Source organism: Hyla sarda, chromosome 2, assembly GCF_029499605.1.
Source record: "Hyla sarda isolate aHylSar1 chromosome 2, aHylSar1.hap1, whole genome shotgun sequence".
Taxonomy (NCBI): domain Eukaryota; kingdom Metazoa; phylum Chordata; class Amphibia; order Anura; family Hylidae; genus Hyla; species Hyla sarda.
The window spans coordinates 86,363,201-86,376,040 of NC_079190.1; the positions used below are offsets into that span (position 1 = coordinate 86,363,201).

The following is a 12,840-nucleotide window of genomic DNA, read 5'->3' on the forward strand; positions in this document are numbered from 1 at the left end:
AAGCCCCCCAAAATTTGTAACGCAATTTCTCCCGAGTACGGAGATACCCCATATGTGGCCCTAAATGGTTTCCTTGAAATACGTCAGGGCTCCAAAGCAAGAGAGCACCATGCGCATTTGAGGCCTAAATTGGGGATTTGAATTCGCCACAAAAATACCCTGCGGCAGTGTTTCCCAAACAGGGTGTCTCCAGCTGTTGCAAAACTCCCAGCATGCCTTGACTGTCAGTGGCTCTCCGGCAATACTGTGGGTAAAACTACAACTCCCAGCATGTACAACTCCCAACATGAAAGACCATACATGCTGGGAGTTGTAGTTATGCAACAGCTGGAGGCACACTGGTTGCGAAACAGAGTTTGTCACTTAGCTCAGTGTTTTGCAACCAGTGTGCCTCCAGCTCTTGCAAAACTAGAACTTCCAGCACATACAGTCTCTCAGTGCATGCTGGGAGTTGTATTTTTGCAACAGTTGGAGGTACACTGGTTGCAAAACACTGAGTTAGGTAACAAAGTCTGTTTCAGAACCAATGTGTCTCCATCTGTTGCAAATCTGCAACAATCAGCTTGCATTGACAGCCGAAGGGCATGCTGAGAGTTGTAGTTTTGCAACAGCTGGAGGCACACTGCTACAACTCCCAGCATGCCCTTTGGAAGTCTGTGCATGTTGGGAGTTGTAGTTATGCAACAGCTGGATGCACACTTTTTCATAGAAAAAAAATGTGCCTCCAGCTGTTGCATAACTACAACCCCCAGCATGCACAGACTACTGAAGGGCATGCTGGGAGTTGTATTTGGAACTCCAGCTGTTGCAAAACTACAACTTCCAGCATGCCTTTTGGCTTTGCATGCCGAGAGTTGTTGCTAAGCAACAGCAGGTGATGAACAGGCCTCACCTCCTGCTGTATCCTGCTGCTGGGACCACCGCCGCTGTATCCTGCCGCCGGGACCAATCCTGCTGCTCCTGTTGCAGACACCGATCCTGAGGGGACCCCTGCCGGACCAGGGCAAGGTAGGAGACCCCCGCTGGAGCCAATCTCACCTCCGATCGTCGTCCAGATCACCGCCCAGCAGGTCCGTGATTGGTCGGTCGTTCCGACCGATCAATCACGTGATCGTGAGGCGGCACCCGTGCCACCTCACTCCTGCTGGGTAAGGGTGAATGGGGCTGTCTCGGACAGCCCCATTCACCCTTTTTTTTCCAGGTCACCGGGTCACCAGAGACCCGATTGACCCGGAATAACCGCAAATCGCAGGTCTGAACCTCAGGACCCCCCTGGGCGATATGCCGGGATGCCTGCTGAACAATATCAGCAGGCATCCCGGTCCGGTCCCTGCCCGGCAAGCGTCAGGGGCCAGAAGAACGCAGGGCATACCCATACGCCCCGAGTGCTTAAGGACTCGGAAATGGGGGCGTATGGATACGTCCTGCGTCCTTAAGGGGTTAGTACTTTTGACGCCATGATCGGCATTGATCATGGCAACCAAAGGGTTGATGATGAGCAGCTGTGGAATTGACGCACCCTGTCAGTGGTTAGGTCCCGCTACTGACATTAGCCGTCCCTCATTGCCTATGAAGCGCACAGAACTCCTGCCCTTGTTTCAAAGGCATATATTGATCCAGAGCGTACAGGTACGCCTTTGATTGTTCAGTCCTATAGGGCAAGGGTGTACAGGTATGCCCAATGTTGTCTTAAGGTTAAAAAAAAAGAATATTTACAATGTTGATCAATATATCCCAGTGTAAAAAAAAACAGTAGGCTCAGATTAAAAATATTACTTATTGTCAAGTCTCATACCAAAGAGATACAAGTGGGGCAAAACCAGTCCCCTTCTGGAATCTCCAACATTGGTGGTCGATGGCAGTAAGTGTGGCAACCCCGATCACAGCTATCACAAAGCAGCAAGCATTCATCATTGTCACCTTTTCGACAATAAATGCAGGTCTGTAAGAATAATGACAAGATTCATGAAAACCCATAGTAGAAGACCTATGCAACAAAGTAACTGAAGCTCAAGCAATATAAGCTACTAGAGTGCTACTCAGTCAGTCACTTACAACTTTATTCACCGAACGCTCCCAAGCTAAGGACTTCTCGAGCTGCTGCAGACAGAGAGCCAACTGAGCTGAACTCCGGCATCGCTCCACTGTTTGGCGCCACAAACGCAGACGTGATGTGATGCTGTACTGACTGTCACAAACAGAAAAGACATTGCACAGATTTAGTAGAGTTTATGTAAAAATGATAAATAGTAGGTAAGCACATAATATTGTCTATGAGGATAGGATTGGTGTACTTACATTTCAGTGGTAGACAATGTCTCTGCGTCAGTGATCACAATCTTCTCCTGCTGCACCTCACTCAATATCCACAGTGGTTCCTTTAAATATCTTCTTTCCACATTCTGTTCCATGTCCAAAAGCCGCAACACAGCTATGTCTAGTGGATTATCTGGCTCTCTATGTGCTCGTCCCTCTTCTCTTTTCACTTTTGCAAGAATATCATCAGACGCTTCCACTTTGTGTTCAAAGTATTTAAGGTCGCTCCGAACAGAATCTAAGCTAGGAGGAGACCAGCCCTGTAAAATATGTAAAAAGTAATACGTATATGTAAGTGCACTTTTTTGTTATCTGTTTCTATTTTTTTATTTAAAATTGTATTTAATTCTTCACAGATTATTATGGGGACAGGCATATTGCCTGCACAGTATTTAGAGAGATGCTTTACAGCAGCCCCAAGGACAATTACTTCAATTGGAGAGTTTTGTAGGAAAGTGCTGTGACCTGAGCAGAGATTATTGTTTATGGAGGGGGTAACTGAGACCAACAATTGTGAATGCCCAGATCCCATCTTATCTATATACTGGTGTCCTTTATCATTGTAATCCTGTCTGTGATAAGGAGAAGACTACTAAAAAGTTCTCCATACATAAAAGGAAGTGTCAGCTTATTATTATGCTTAGTGGCCAGAGTGAAACTTCAACATTCTGGACTATTTAAAAACATAAGACAGTACAATGGAAAATTAGAAAAACATAGTTTTTAAATAAATATGTAAAAACATGATTTAAACAATAGGTTATTTTCTGATGACCTTTAACTCCTTAACGACACAGGACATACATTTACGTCCTCCGCCGGCTCCCGTGATATGCCGCGGGGTCACGCGGTGTACCCGCATCATATCGGGTCGGTCCCGGCGGCTAATACAGGACATCACCGATTGCGGTAATGCCCTGTATTAACCCTCCAGACGCGGCGATCAAAGCTGACCGCCGCGTCTGAAGTGAAAGTATCCCGGCTGCTCAGTCGGGCTATCCGGGACCAATGCGGTGAAATCGCAGCGTCCCGAACAGCTTACAGGACACCGGGATGGCCCTTACCTGTCTCCTCGGTGTCCGATCGACGAATGACTGCTCCGTGCCCGAGATCCAGGCAGGAGCAGTCAAGCGCCGATAACACTGACCACAGGCATGTTAATACACGCCAGTGATCTGTGTAAGAGATCAGTGTGTGCAGTGTTATAGGTCCCTATGGGACCTATAACACTGCAAAAAAAAAAAGTTAAGTGTTAATAAAAGGTCATTTAACCCCCCTTTTCCCATAAAAAAAATTAAACAGTGTAAATAAAAATAAACATATGTGGTATCGCCGCGTGCGTAAATGTCCAAACTATAAAAATATATCATTGATTAAACCGCACGGTCAATGGCGTACGCGCAAAAAAATTGCAAAGTCCAAAAAAGCGTATTTTTGGTCACTTTTTATACCATTAAAAAATGAATAAAAAGTGATCAAAAAGTGAGATCAAAACCAAAATCGTACCGATAAAAACTTCAGATCACGGCGCAAAAAATGAGTCCTCATACCGCCCTGTACGTGGAAAAATAAAAAAAAGTTATAGGGGTCAGAAGATGACATTTTTAAACGTATAAATTTTCCTGCATGTAGTTCTGATTTTTTCCAGAAGTACGACAAAATCAAACCTATATAAGTAGGGTATCATTTTAACCATATGGACCTACAGAATAATGATAAGGTGTCATTTTTACTGAAATATGCACTGCGTAGAAACGGAAGCCCCCAAAAGTTACAAAATGGCGTTTTTCTTAGATTTTGTCGCACAATGATTTTTTTTTCCGTTTCGCCGTGAATTTTTGGGTAAAATGACTAATGTCACTGCAAAGTAGAATTGGTGACGCAAAAAATAAGCCATAATATGGATTTTTAGGTGGAAAATTGAAAGGATTATGATTTTTAAAAGGTAAGGAGGAAAAAACGAAAGTGCAAAAACTGAAAAACCCTGAGTCCTTAAGGGGTTAAATGGTTCTCCGATGCTTAGACATCTTATCCCCTATGCAAAGGATAGGAGATAAGATGCCTGATCGCGGGAGTCCCGCCGCTGGGGACCCCTGTGATCTTGCACACGGCACCCCGTTTATAATCAGTCCCTGGAGCATGTTCACTCCGGGTCTGATTACCGGCGACCACAGGGCCGACTGCGTGTGACGTCAAGACTCCGTCCAAGTGTGACGTCACGATCCGCCCCTCAATGCAAGCCTACGGGAGGGGGCATGATAGCTGTCACGCCGCCTCCCATAGGCTTGCATTGAGGGGCGGAGCGTGACGTCACACAGGGGCGGAGGCTTGACGTCACACGCCGTTGGCCCTGTGTTCGCCGGTAACCAGACCCGGCGCTCCGGGGACTGATTATAAACGGGGTGCCGCATGCATGATCACGGGGGTCCCCAGCGGCGGGACTCCCGCGATCAGGCATCTTATCCCCTATCCTTTGGATAGGGGATAAGATGTCTAAGCACCGGAGAACCCCTTTAAATGTACAATAGGACACAGCAGTTTCTACAACCTGCAAAACTATTATGACAACTGCACTGCAAGTATACTGTATTGTATTTTGACCTATTTACATTCAATAAACTTTATTTACTAAATAAACACACACTCTAATAACAGCATGTATAATTTTATAGGCTCAGAAATTATAGAAGAAAATAAATGGTAAACAAGACTGACCCGCAGTTGCAGGTCAGACATCATGACCCTCTGTTCTAAATCTTCCACCCACTGCAGAACAGAGAGATCCACCTGGAATGTCCACTGCTCAACCGACCATTTGTCCAGTGTTTCCTGACTCACAGGGTGACCTTCAGATGGTTTGAACTGAAAGAGTCCATCTAGGGGCGCACACAAAGCAGAAATGAGAGTTACCTTCAATGATATGTTTATGAGGCACAGGAATTATATGTTGTTTCTACATGGTAAAGCTTAAAAAAGAAACCTCTCTTACCAGTGGCTGACCGTGCACACATCTCCTTGAGGTGCACAAGATGCTTTGTGAGATGTTTGTGCAAGGATTTTTCACGGATACCTCGCGGATGCAGAGCTTTTAGCAATGACTCCAGCACAGCTGGGTCCTTTATCCACCACCAGCCATATTTCATGTCTGTGTATTAAGAAAAGCCAATAAAAGTCATTGAATAATGACAGCTAAGTTATATATTTTTTAACTACTACTAACACAAAAACACATATATACCAATCAGCGATTACATTAAAGCCAAATGTATGAGACCTTTGATCTTGTTCCTTGTTCCTATGGTGCATCCTGTTTTCCCAGGTAAACAATATACATTTTCCTAGCCTAGTGGAATTCGTCAGAATAAGCCACCTTCTTTCTCTACGGTCAAGTTATATAGGCACTAGAACAGTTTTTTTTCCAAATCAGGGAGCCTCTAGTTGTTGCAAAAACTACAACTTCCAGCATGCCCAGATAGCCAAGGCATGAGCAGTTTGGACTAGTCTGTGACTATGCATCTATGCTGACTGAGTAAAGGGATGCCAGTATTAAGGTTTTAAGCAATCTGTGCTGCTATAGCTTCTCTCTGGGATTAGCAACAAGGTGCCTTGGGTGCCCAGGACCCTCAGCCAGTCCTCTAGCCATCAATTTGGCCTTTGTCAAGATTCAGATCCTTTACGATTGCCTATTTTCCCAGTTAAAACACATTAACTGATTGGTGCTTGCCGCTTACTGTAGCCATTACTGGACAGGAGCCACGCCCATGGGATATTCCATGTTTATTATTTGACCTTATGGCCAATTTGAGTAAATTCTATCCTATGCAGGAAATCACCCTTGCAAATGAGAATAAAGCTGGTCAAACTCAAAATATACCTGTCCAACAGAGAAAGATGTATTTTAAAATGCTGTATTCTTTGTTCCTATGTTAGATAAAACGCTGGCATGCCTGCCCCGCAGAGTATGCGTTTCACCATCATAATAATACCATAATTTGCGTATGAGCACATTAAGGCCTTACAATCTGCAGAGAAACAGTTCTCATATAAGCAGGTTCCCAACCTATACTTACTAATTGCTTTATGGGAAAGCAATCTTTAGTTAGTTACAGGGAAGGCAAAATTTCCGTCAATTACCAACATAACTAATAAACAAGGCATCAGCTTTCGTGAATGCAAAATAGTCTGTATTCATGTGACCTCAGGGGTGCAAGGACACCATAGAGAATGTCCTTCCCCTGCTCTGTTTAAAGATCATCTCTGCTATAAGGATAATATGAGGGAGTTGCACACAATACAGTTCTCTAAACAGTGCAAGACTTCCTGAAAGTAAACTGTACTTTTACCTTCACTGAATTACAGCCAACACATATGGTCAAAATACTTACCTGTGACAACTTCATGTCTGAACACACTCAAACTATTAGGGTAGGGCCACAAGTAGCGCATCCGCAGGGTATTTCACGTTGTGGATGCACCAATGCCAGTAACTAGAGTAAGCTTCCCGCTGCAGTCGGGTAGCCTTGTGTGTCTGCTCGTAGCAGATCTGCAGTAGGAAATCTGCTGCCACGGGCAGACACACCTTTCCAGCCGCAGCAGGGAACTCGCTCTAGTGACCGGCATGGGCGCAATTGCAGCGTGAAACATGCTGCAGAGGCAACACGTGTGACCCTTCCGTTACACAAAATTAAGCGTAACAACTACGTTCCACTAGATTCAAATTCAATTAACCAACAACTTACTTTCTGGTATGGGCCTTTCTACCAGTTGACTGAAGTATCTTTGCTCTATTTGTGTTATCAGTTTACCGGATGGCCGCCCTCTTCGTTTCTCCATTGCTGTGGTGGCATTGCTTACAGGCTTGTTACATACTTGGCAAACTGAAGACACAGGTGGCAGCTGAGAACCCACAGATTGATGCTGTTCGTCTGCCAATCCACGGCCCTGTGTAATGTAAGAAGATGGTATCATAGAGTTTCTTGCAAACCCAATGTGTGAATAATAGAGATGTTTCAATTTTCTACCATAAGCAAAAAAAGTGTCCTTTCTTTCTTATCAATATATACAAAAATAATATGGAGAAACCTGGTGAGAAGCAGGTGTCATCTGCATACTATGGATTTTAAAGGCAGTGTAGCATGGGACAATTATCCTGGCGACATTTCTTTTTAACATAGGATTTCAGTATATTACATTTTTTTTTATTTTTTTTAACTAATGATAAGTCACATGATCATTTCTCTTTTTAATGTTCTGTCTTAAACACTGACTTTAAACCTCTTAAATTGAATTTAAGAGAACATTAAAAAGATAAATGATCATGTGACTCATCACTAGTTAAAAAAATAAATAAATAAATAAATAAAAAACGTAATATACTGAAATCCTATGAGGAACACCCATTTAGTCATTGTTATAGGCCAGTGTTTCCAAACCAGGGTGCCTCCAGCTGCTGCAAAACTACAACTCCCAGCATGCTCGGACAGCCAAAGGCTGGGAGTTGTAGTTTTGCAACAGCTGGAGGCACCCTGGTTGGGAAACACTGTTATAGGCCCTGTGTAAACAGGTAGTGGGACATTTATCAAAACCTGTCCAGAGGAAAAGTTACTGAGTTGCCCATAGCAACCAATCAGATCGCTTCTTTCATTTTTAACAAGGTCTCTGCAAAATGAAAGAAACGATCTGATTGATTGCCATGGGCAACTCAGCAACTTTTCCTCTGGACAGGTTTTGTTAAATCTCCCCTGTGTAGCCGAAAATTATGAAGTTTACAGAATGAGTGAGCGCTCATGTGCCCCAGCGCAGGCCAGACATAAGGGTCAATGTCATTAAACATAAAAAACTTTTGGCAAGTTGCCCATATAGGTGTCAAAAGTTTTGATCGACCAGGTCTCCCCTCCTGAGACCCTAGTTCATTATCTGGAGAAAAACATAATAAAAGCGATCCTGGTGATAAAAATGTTTGATAAAAGTACAACCTTCATAACAATAACATTACCTGTACAGGCTCTGTAGTTGCAGCGAGAGAAGATGGGGAAAGCAGGGTGTTTGACTGTGAATTGAGGTTTGGGAAATTTTCAGTGCAATGAGTCCTAAGTAGTGAGTTGAACAACCGGTTATCCTTTTCATCTGTGTCCGTAGCCCCAGGACAGGGACCAATATCAAATGTAGACGTTCCCTCAGTGTGAGGAGGACTATTCTCTGGTGTCAACACCGCACTGTTCACAATAGGAGTTTGACACTGAGTCAGCCATGACAGCACTGTTGTCTGGCTTATGTCCTGTTGGCCTTCAGAAAGATTTGCCTGCAAAAGTCCATTTAGTGGCGCTTGTTGTGGTCCAAGACACTGACAGTATTTGCAATGCTCCGACTTCCGCGGTCGACCTCGCGAACGATTAAATGAACAAAAAAATTTGTCTTCTGTCCCTTCTTTCTCTTCATTCTTCATCCCCAAAGATTCGGGAAGTTCAGTTTGCGGAGTATATGAAGTCATAACTGGAAAAGAATAATCGATAAATCAGGATGTGTCAGCATGTTTTGTGCTATAACGCGGGGCCACGGATCACAGTGCCATGCGCTATTAACCCTTTAGACGCGGCGTTCAAAGTGGAACGCTGCGTCTAAAGTGAAAGTAAATTGATTCCGGTTAGCTCAGGGGGCAGTTCGGGATGTCCGCGGCGAAATCACGGCATCCCCAACAGCTGTGACACAGCAGGAGGGTCCCTTACCTTGCCTCCTGGTGTCCGATTGCCGAATGACTGCTCAGTGCCTGAGATCCAGGCATGAGCAGTCAAGTGGCAGAATCATTGATCAATGGTTTCCTATGAGAAACCATTGATCAATGTAAAAGATCAGTGTGTGCAGTGTTATGGCACCCTATGGGACTAAAAGTGAAATTGAAATAAAAGTGAAAAAAAAAAAAAAGTGAAGGTCATTTAACCCCTTCCCTAATAAAAGTTTGAATCACCACCCTTTTCCCATTAAAAAAAAAAAAAAAAAAAACTGTAAATAAAAATAAACATATGTGGTATCGCCGCATGTGGAAATGTCCGAATTATAAAAATATATTGTTAATTAAACCGCACGGTCAATGGCGTACGCGCAAAAAAATTTCAAAGTCAAAAATAGTGTACTTTTGGTCACCTTCAATATCATGAAAAAAATTTATAAAAAGCAACCAATAAGTCCTATGAATACAAAAAGGGTACAGCTAAAAACTTCAGATTATGGTGCAAAAAATGAGCCCTCATACCGCGGAAAAATACAAAAGTTATAGGTGTCAGAAGATGACAATTTTAAAACGTATAAATTTTCCTGCATGTAGTTATGATATTTTCCAGAAGTACGACAAAATCAAACCTATATAAGTAGGGGATCATTTTAATCATATGGACCTACAGAATAATGATAAGGTGTCATTTTTACCGAAAAATTTACTGTGTAGAAACGAAAGCCCCCAAAAGTTACAAAATGGTGTGTTTTTTTCCAATTTTGACTCACAATGATTTTTTTTTCTGTTTCGCCGTCGATTTTTGGGGAAAATGACTGAAGTCATTACAAAGTAGAATTGGTGGTGCAAAAGATAAGCCTTCATACGGATTTTTAGGTCCAAAATTGAAAAAATTATAATTTTTTTTAAGGTAAGGAGGAAAAAAAACGAAAATGCAAAAACGGAAAAACCCCGAGTCCTTAAGGGGTCTGTGTGTGTCTTAATCAGAACCAGAGCAATATGAGAAATGAAAGCTAAGCTGTGATTGGTTGCTATGGGCAACAAAGAGAATCTTACTATAGACAACACAATAAATCTCCCCTTTAATTTTTAAGGCTTATCACACCCGGTGTACAGAATTAAATTAAACATGTGGCAATATATTAACATGTGTCACCTGATAAGTAACAACATTGATGTTGTTATCTTACAGTACAGACGCCAATTTTTATAAGGGTACGTGTAAAGATCGCAGGAGCTCTGCTGTTAGTATGATAGCCAGGCTCCCGCTGTAACTACCAGTAGCGGGTAGTTTAACCCTTCACGTGCCGTGGTCAAATCATGACAACTGCATGTAAAAAATTATTCTTACTTCCAGCATCGAGGCTCCAGGCTCGAGCATTCCAGGCTCCTGTGATCCCCAGCTCTGGTTTCTATGGCAGCTGGGGGTTCTTGTGAAGTCTCCAGGCTTGCCATGGGTATCCTTTTATCCAACCGTGTTGTGCAGCCTGGCTGGATACATTGCTTGTCTGCATTATGTTATAACACCATGATTGCTGCATTTATTAATTTTTTATCTGCTTTTTAATTAGGGCAATGTGGTTAAAAAAAAAAAAAACCTATATAAAAGTTGGTATTACTGTCATTGTATTGACCCAAAGGATAAACCTGTAAAGTTATTTTTATTCTACGTCGAGTGGTGTAAAACGCATAAAATGCAATGCCTAGCAACAAATCACCACCCACAGCAATGTCCCACCTCGGCCGGCAGCAGGTGAGCGGCAGTGTGACTCAGACTAGACAACATTGCTGCGGTCAGGGCATTGTGACACAATAACCACGGCAGACGAGGATGAAGACGGCGGCAGAAGAGCGGAGCCAGATACAGGGACACCAGCAGCAGCGGAGTCCTATTTATTTTTATTTTTTTGCACGCCGTCTGGGCATTGTGGAGATAATTTTTTTGAAAATGAGATATCTCCTTTAGTGTGTATTCACACACAGTATTCTGCACATATTTGATGCGTAGGTTTTTAAAGTTGCAGAGCGCGATGTAAACTAAATGACGAAACACAAAAAAAAAAATTTAATATATCACTCAGTACCTACTCCTGACCATGTACATCCAATTTTTATGTGTCTAGCACCTTTATTTTTTTTATTACACATTTAATTTAGCTCACTAGTCAGAATTCCTCTCAAAGGGAGTTATTTGACTGGCTTTTTCAGTATGAAATACTGAAAATGTTCTAATGAAAGCAATTGCAAAACCTATTGGTTTTGCATGCTTTACAACATATGAAAAGTTTTGTATCTGACAGTGCCCATTTAAGGCCCCAAAGACAAAAGAAATCTTATTTAAAAGAAGATCTCCGGCGAAAAATAAAACTTATCCCCAATCCACAGGATCCACATTTAATCCACATTAAATTTTTTTCAACTTTTTTTTTTTTTACACACTTATGTCCCCATAGGGGACTATCTATAGCAATCATTTGATAGCTAATACTGTTCAGTGCTATGCATAGGACACAGCACTGCTCAGTATTATGGGTGATCTTCTGCCCTGGTCTGCTCAATCTCAGACCAGAGCAGGAGACGCCGGAAGACGGAGGGAGGCAGGTGAGGGGACCTCTGTCCACCATTACAGATGATCGGATCGCTGCAGCAGTGCTGTGGGCAATCCGATCATCTATTTTAACTTGAGCATTGCCGCAGATGCTGTGATCTGTACTGATCACGGCATCTGAGGGGTTAATGGCGGACATCCGCACAATGGCGGATTTTGGCCATTACCGGCGGGTCCCCGGCTGCTGATAGCCATGTATGAAACCTGCCATGTATGACGCGAGCACCGCTCCGATGCTCGCGGTCATACACAGGACATAACTGTACGTCCTGGTGCGCGAAGTACCACCAAACCAGGACGTACATTTACGTCCGTGGTCGTTAATGGGGTTAAACAAAAAAATAGAATACTTTTAATTCAAACTATGTAACACATCCTCTAAAATTACAAGGAATCAGTCTTCACTATCACAAAGGAGTGGAGTTGCACTTTAACTGATTATAAATGAAGGGTAACATAAGGTTTTACTGTTGAGTACTCACCAGTACTGTCTGTCAGTCCCTCTACAAAGATGCCACCTATGCGCGGGAGCATCCAATAGAATCTGCGGAATCGATCCTGACCCAGAGACATACACCGAAGCCTTTGTGAACAGCTAATAATTTTCTTTCTCAGAAACATCTGACGCTATAAGCCAAAGTAACAAATAAAAAAAAAAAACACTGAGAAAAACCATTTAAAAGTGCAGGTGGAAAACATTTTTTTTTTTTTTTAACACATATCCGGCAGAGAACACAGGGGTTAAATTCCTGCTGATCTACTCAATTTTCTGATGGGGAATGATTTAGTTAACCTGTTACATGTATAGCAGCTGGGCATTGGGAGAGTATGAACAGAGCTTGGGAATCTGTTCCAAACCTGTAGGATGCCGACTGCTATCTGCAGCTGATATCCGCCGGTAAAGACTAAAATCGGAAAAGCGGTCATTTAACTGTTCAATAGTGATTGCAACATTTAAAAAGTTCTGTGCTGAAATCCTAGGGATCTAGTGGACAGATCACCAGCCCCTCTATGTAATCGTGGGGTGTCAACTGGTCTCTGCTAGGCCTCAGTGCCTGCAACGTTTTTCAATAAACTTTATGGTAAAGTGAAGGATGCCAATGCAAAATTCAATTGGTTATGCAAAAAAAAATAAAAATAAAATAATAAAAAAAGCAATCAATGAATAAAATTTGTTATGACCCTTAAA

The 12,840-nt window shown here is 42.7% G+C and overlaps 1 protein-coding gene across 9 annotated transcripts in view; it reads right to left on the minus strand.

Annotated features, from left to right (window-relative positions):
- Positions 1 to 12,840, minus strand: part of BAZ2A (bromodomain adjacent to zinc finger domain 2A) — a 97,684-nt gene that overhangs the window by 11,732 nt on the left and 73,112 nt on the right. For 8 of the 9 annotated variants that reach the window (XR_008889637.1, XR_008889635.1, XR_008889636.1 and 5 more), the window contains exons 19-26: positions 12,134 to 12,278; positions 8,312 to 8,808; positions 7,056 to 7,257; positions 5,306 to 5,461; positions 5,032 to 5,192; positions 2,299 to 2,576; positions 2,056 to 2,188; positions 1,796 to 1,942 (exon numbers count right to left, since the gene is read on the minus strand). Coding sequence is in view for 5 of the 9 variants with exons in the window: in XM_056562414.1 (XP_056418389.1) it covers positions 1,796 to 1,942; positions 2,056 to 2,188; positions 2,299 to 2,576; positions 5,032 to 5,192; positions 5,306 to 5,461; positions 7,056 to 7,257; positions 8,312 to 8,808; positions 12,134 to 12,278 (1,719 nt within the window). In the remaining 4 variants the exon portion in view is untranslated. The remainder of the gene's footprint in view (positions 1 to 1,795; positions 1,943 to 2,055; positions 2,189 to 2,298; positions 2,577 to 5,031; positions 5,193 to 5,305; positions 5,462 to 7,055; positions 7,258 to 8,311; positions 8,809 to 12,133; positions 12,279 to 12,840) is intronic. The other variant, XM_056562415.1, reaches the window with a different exon arrangement.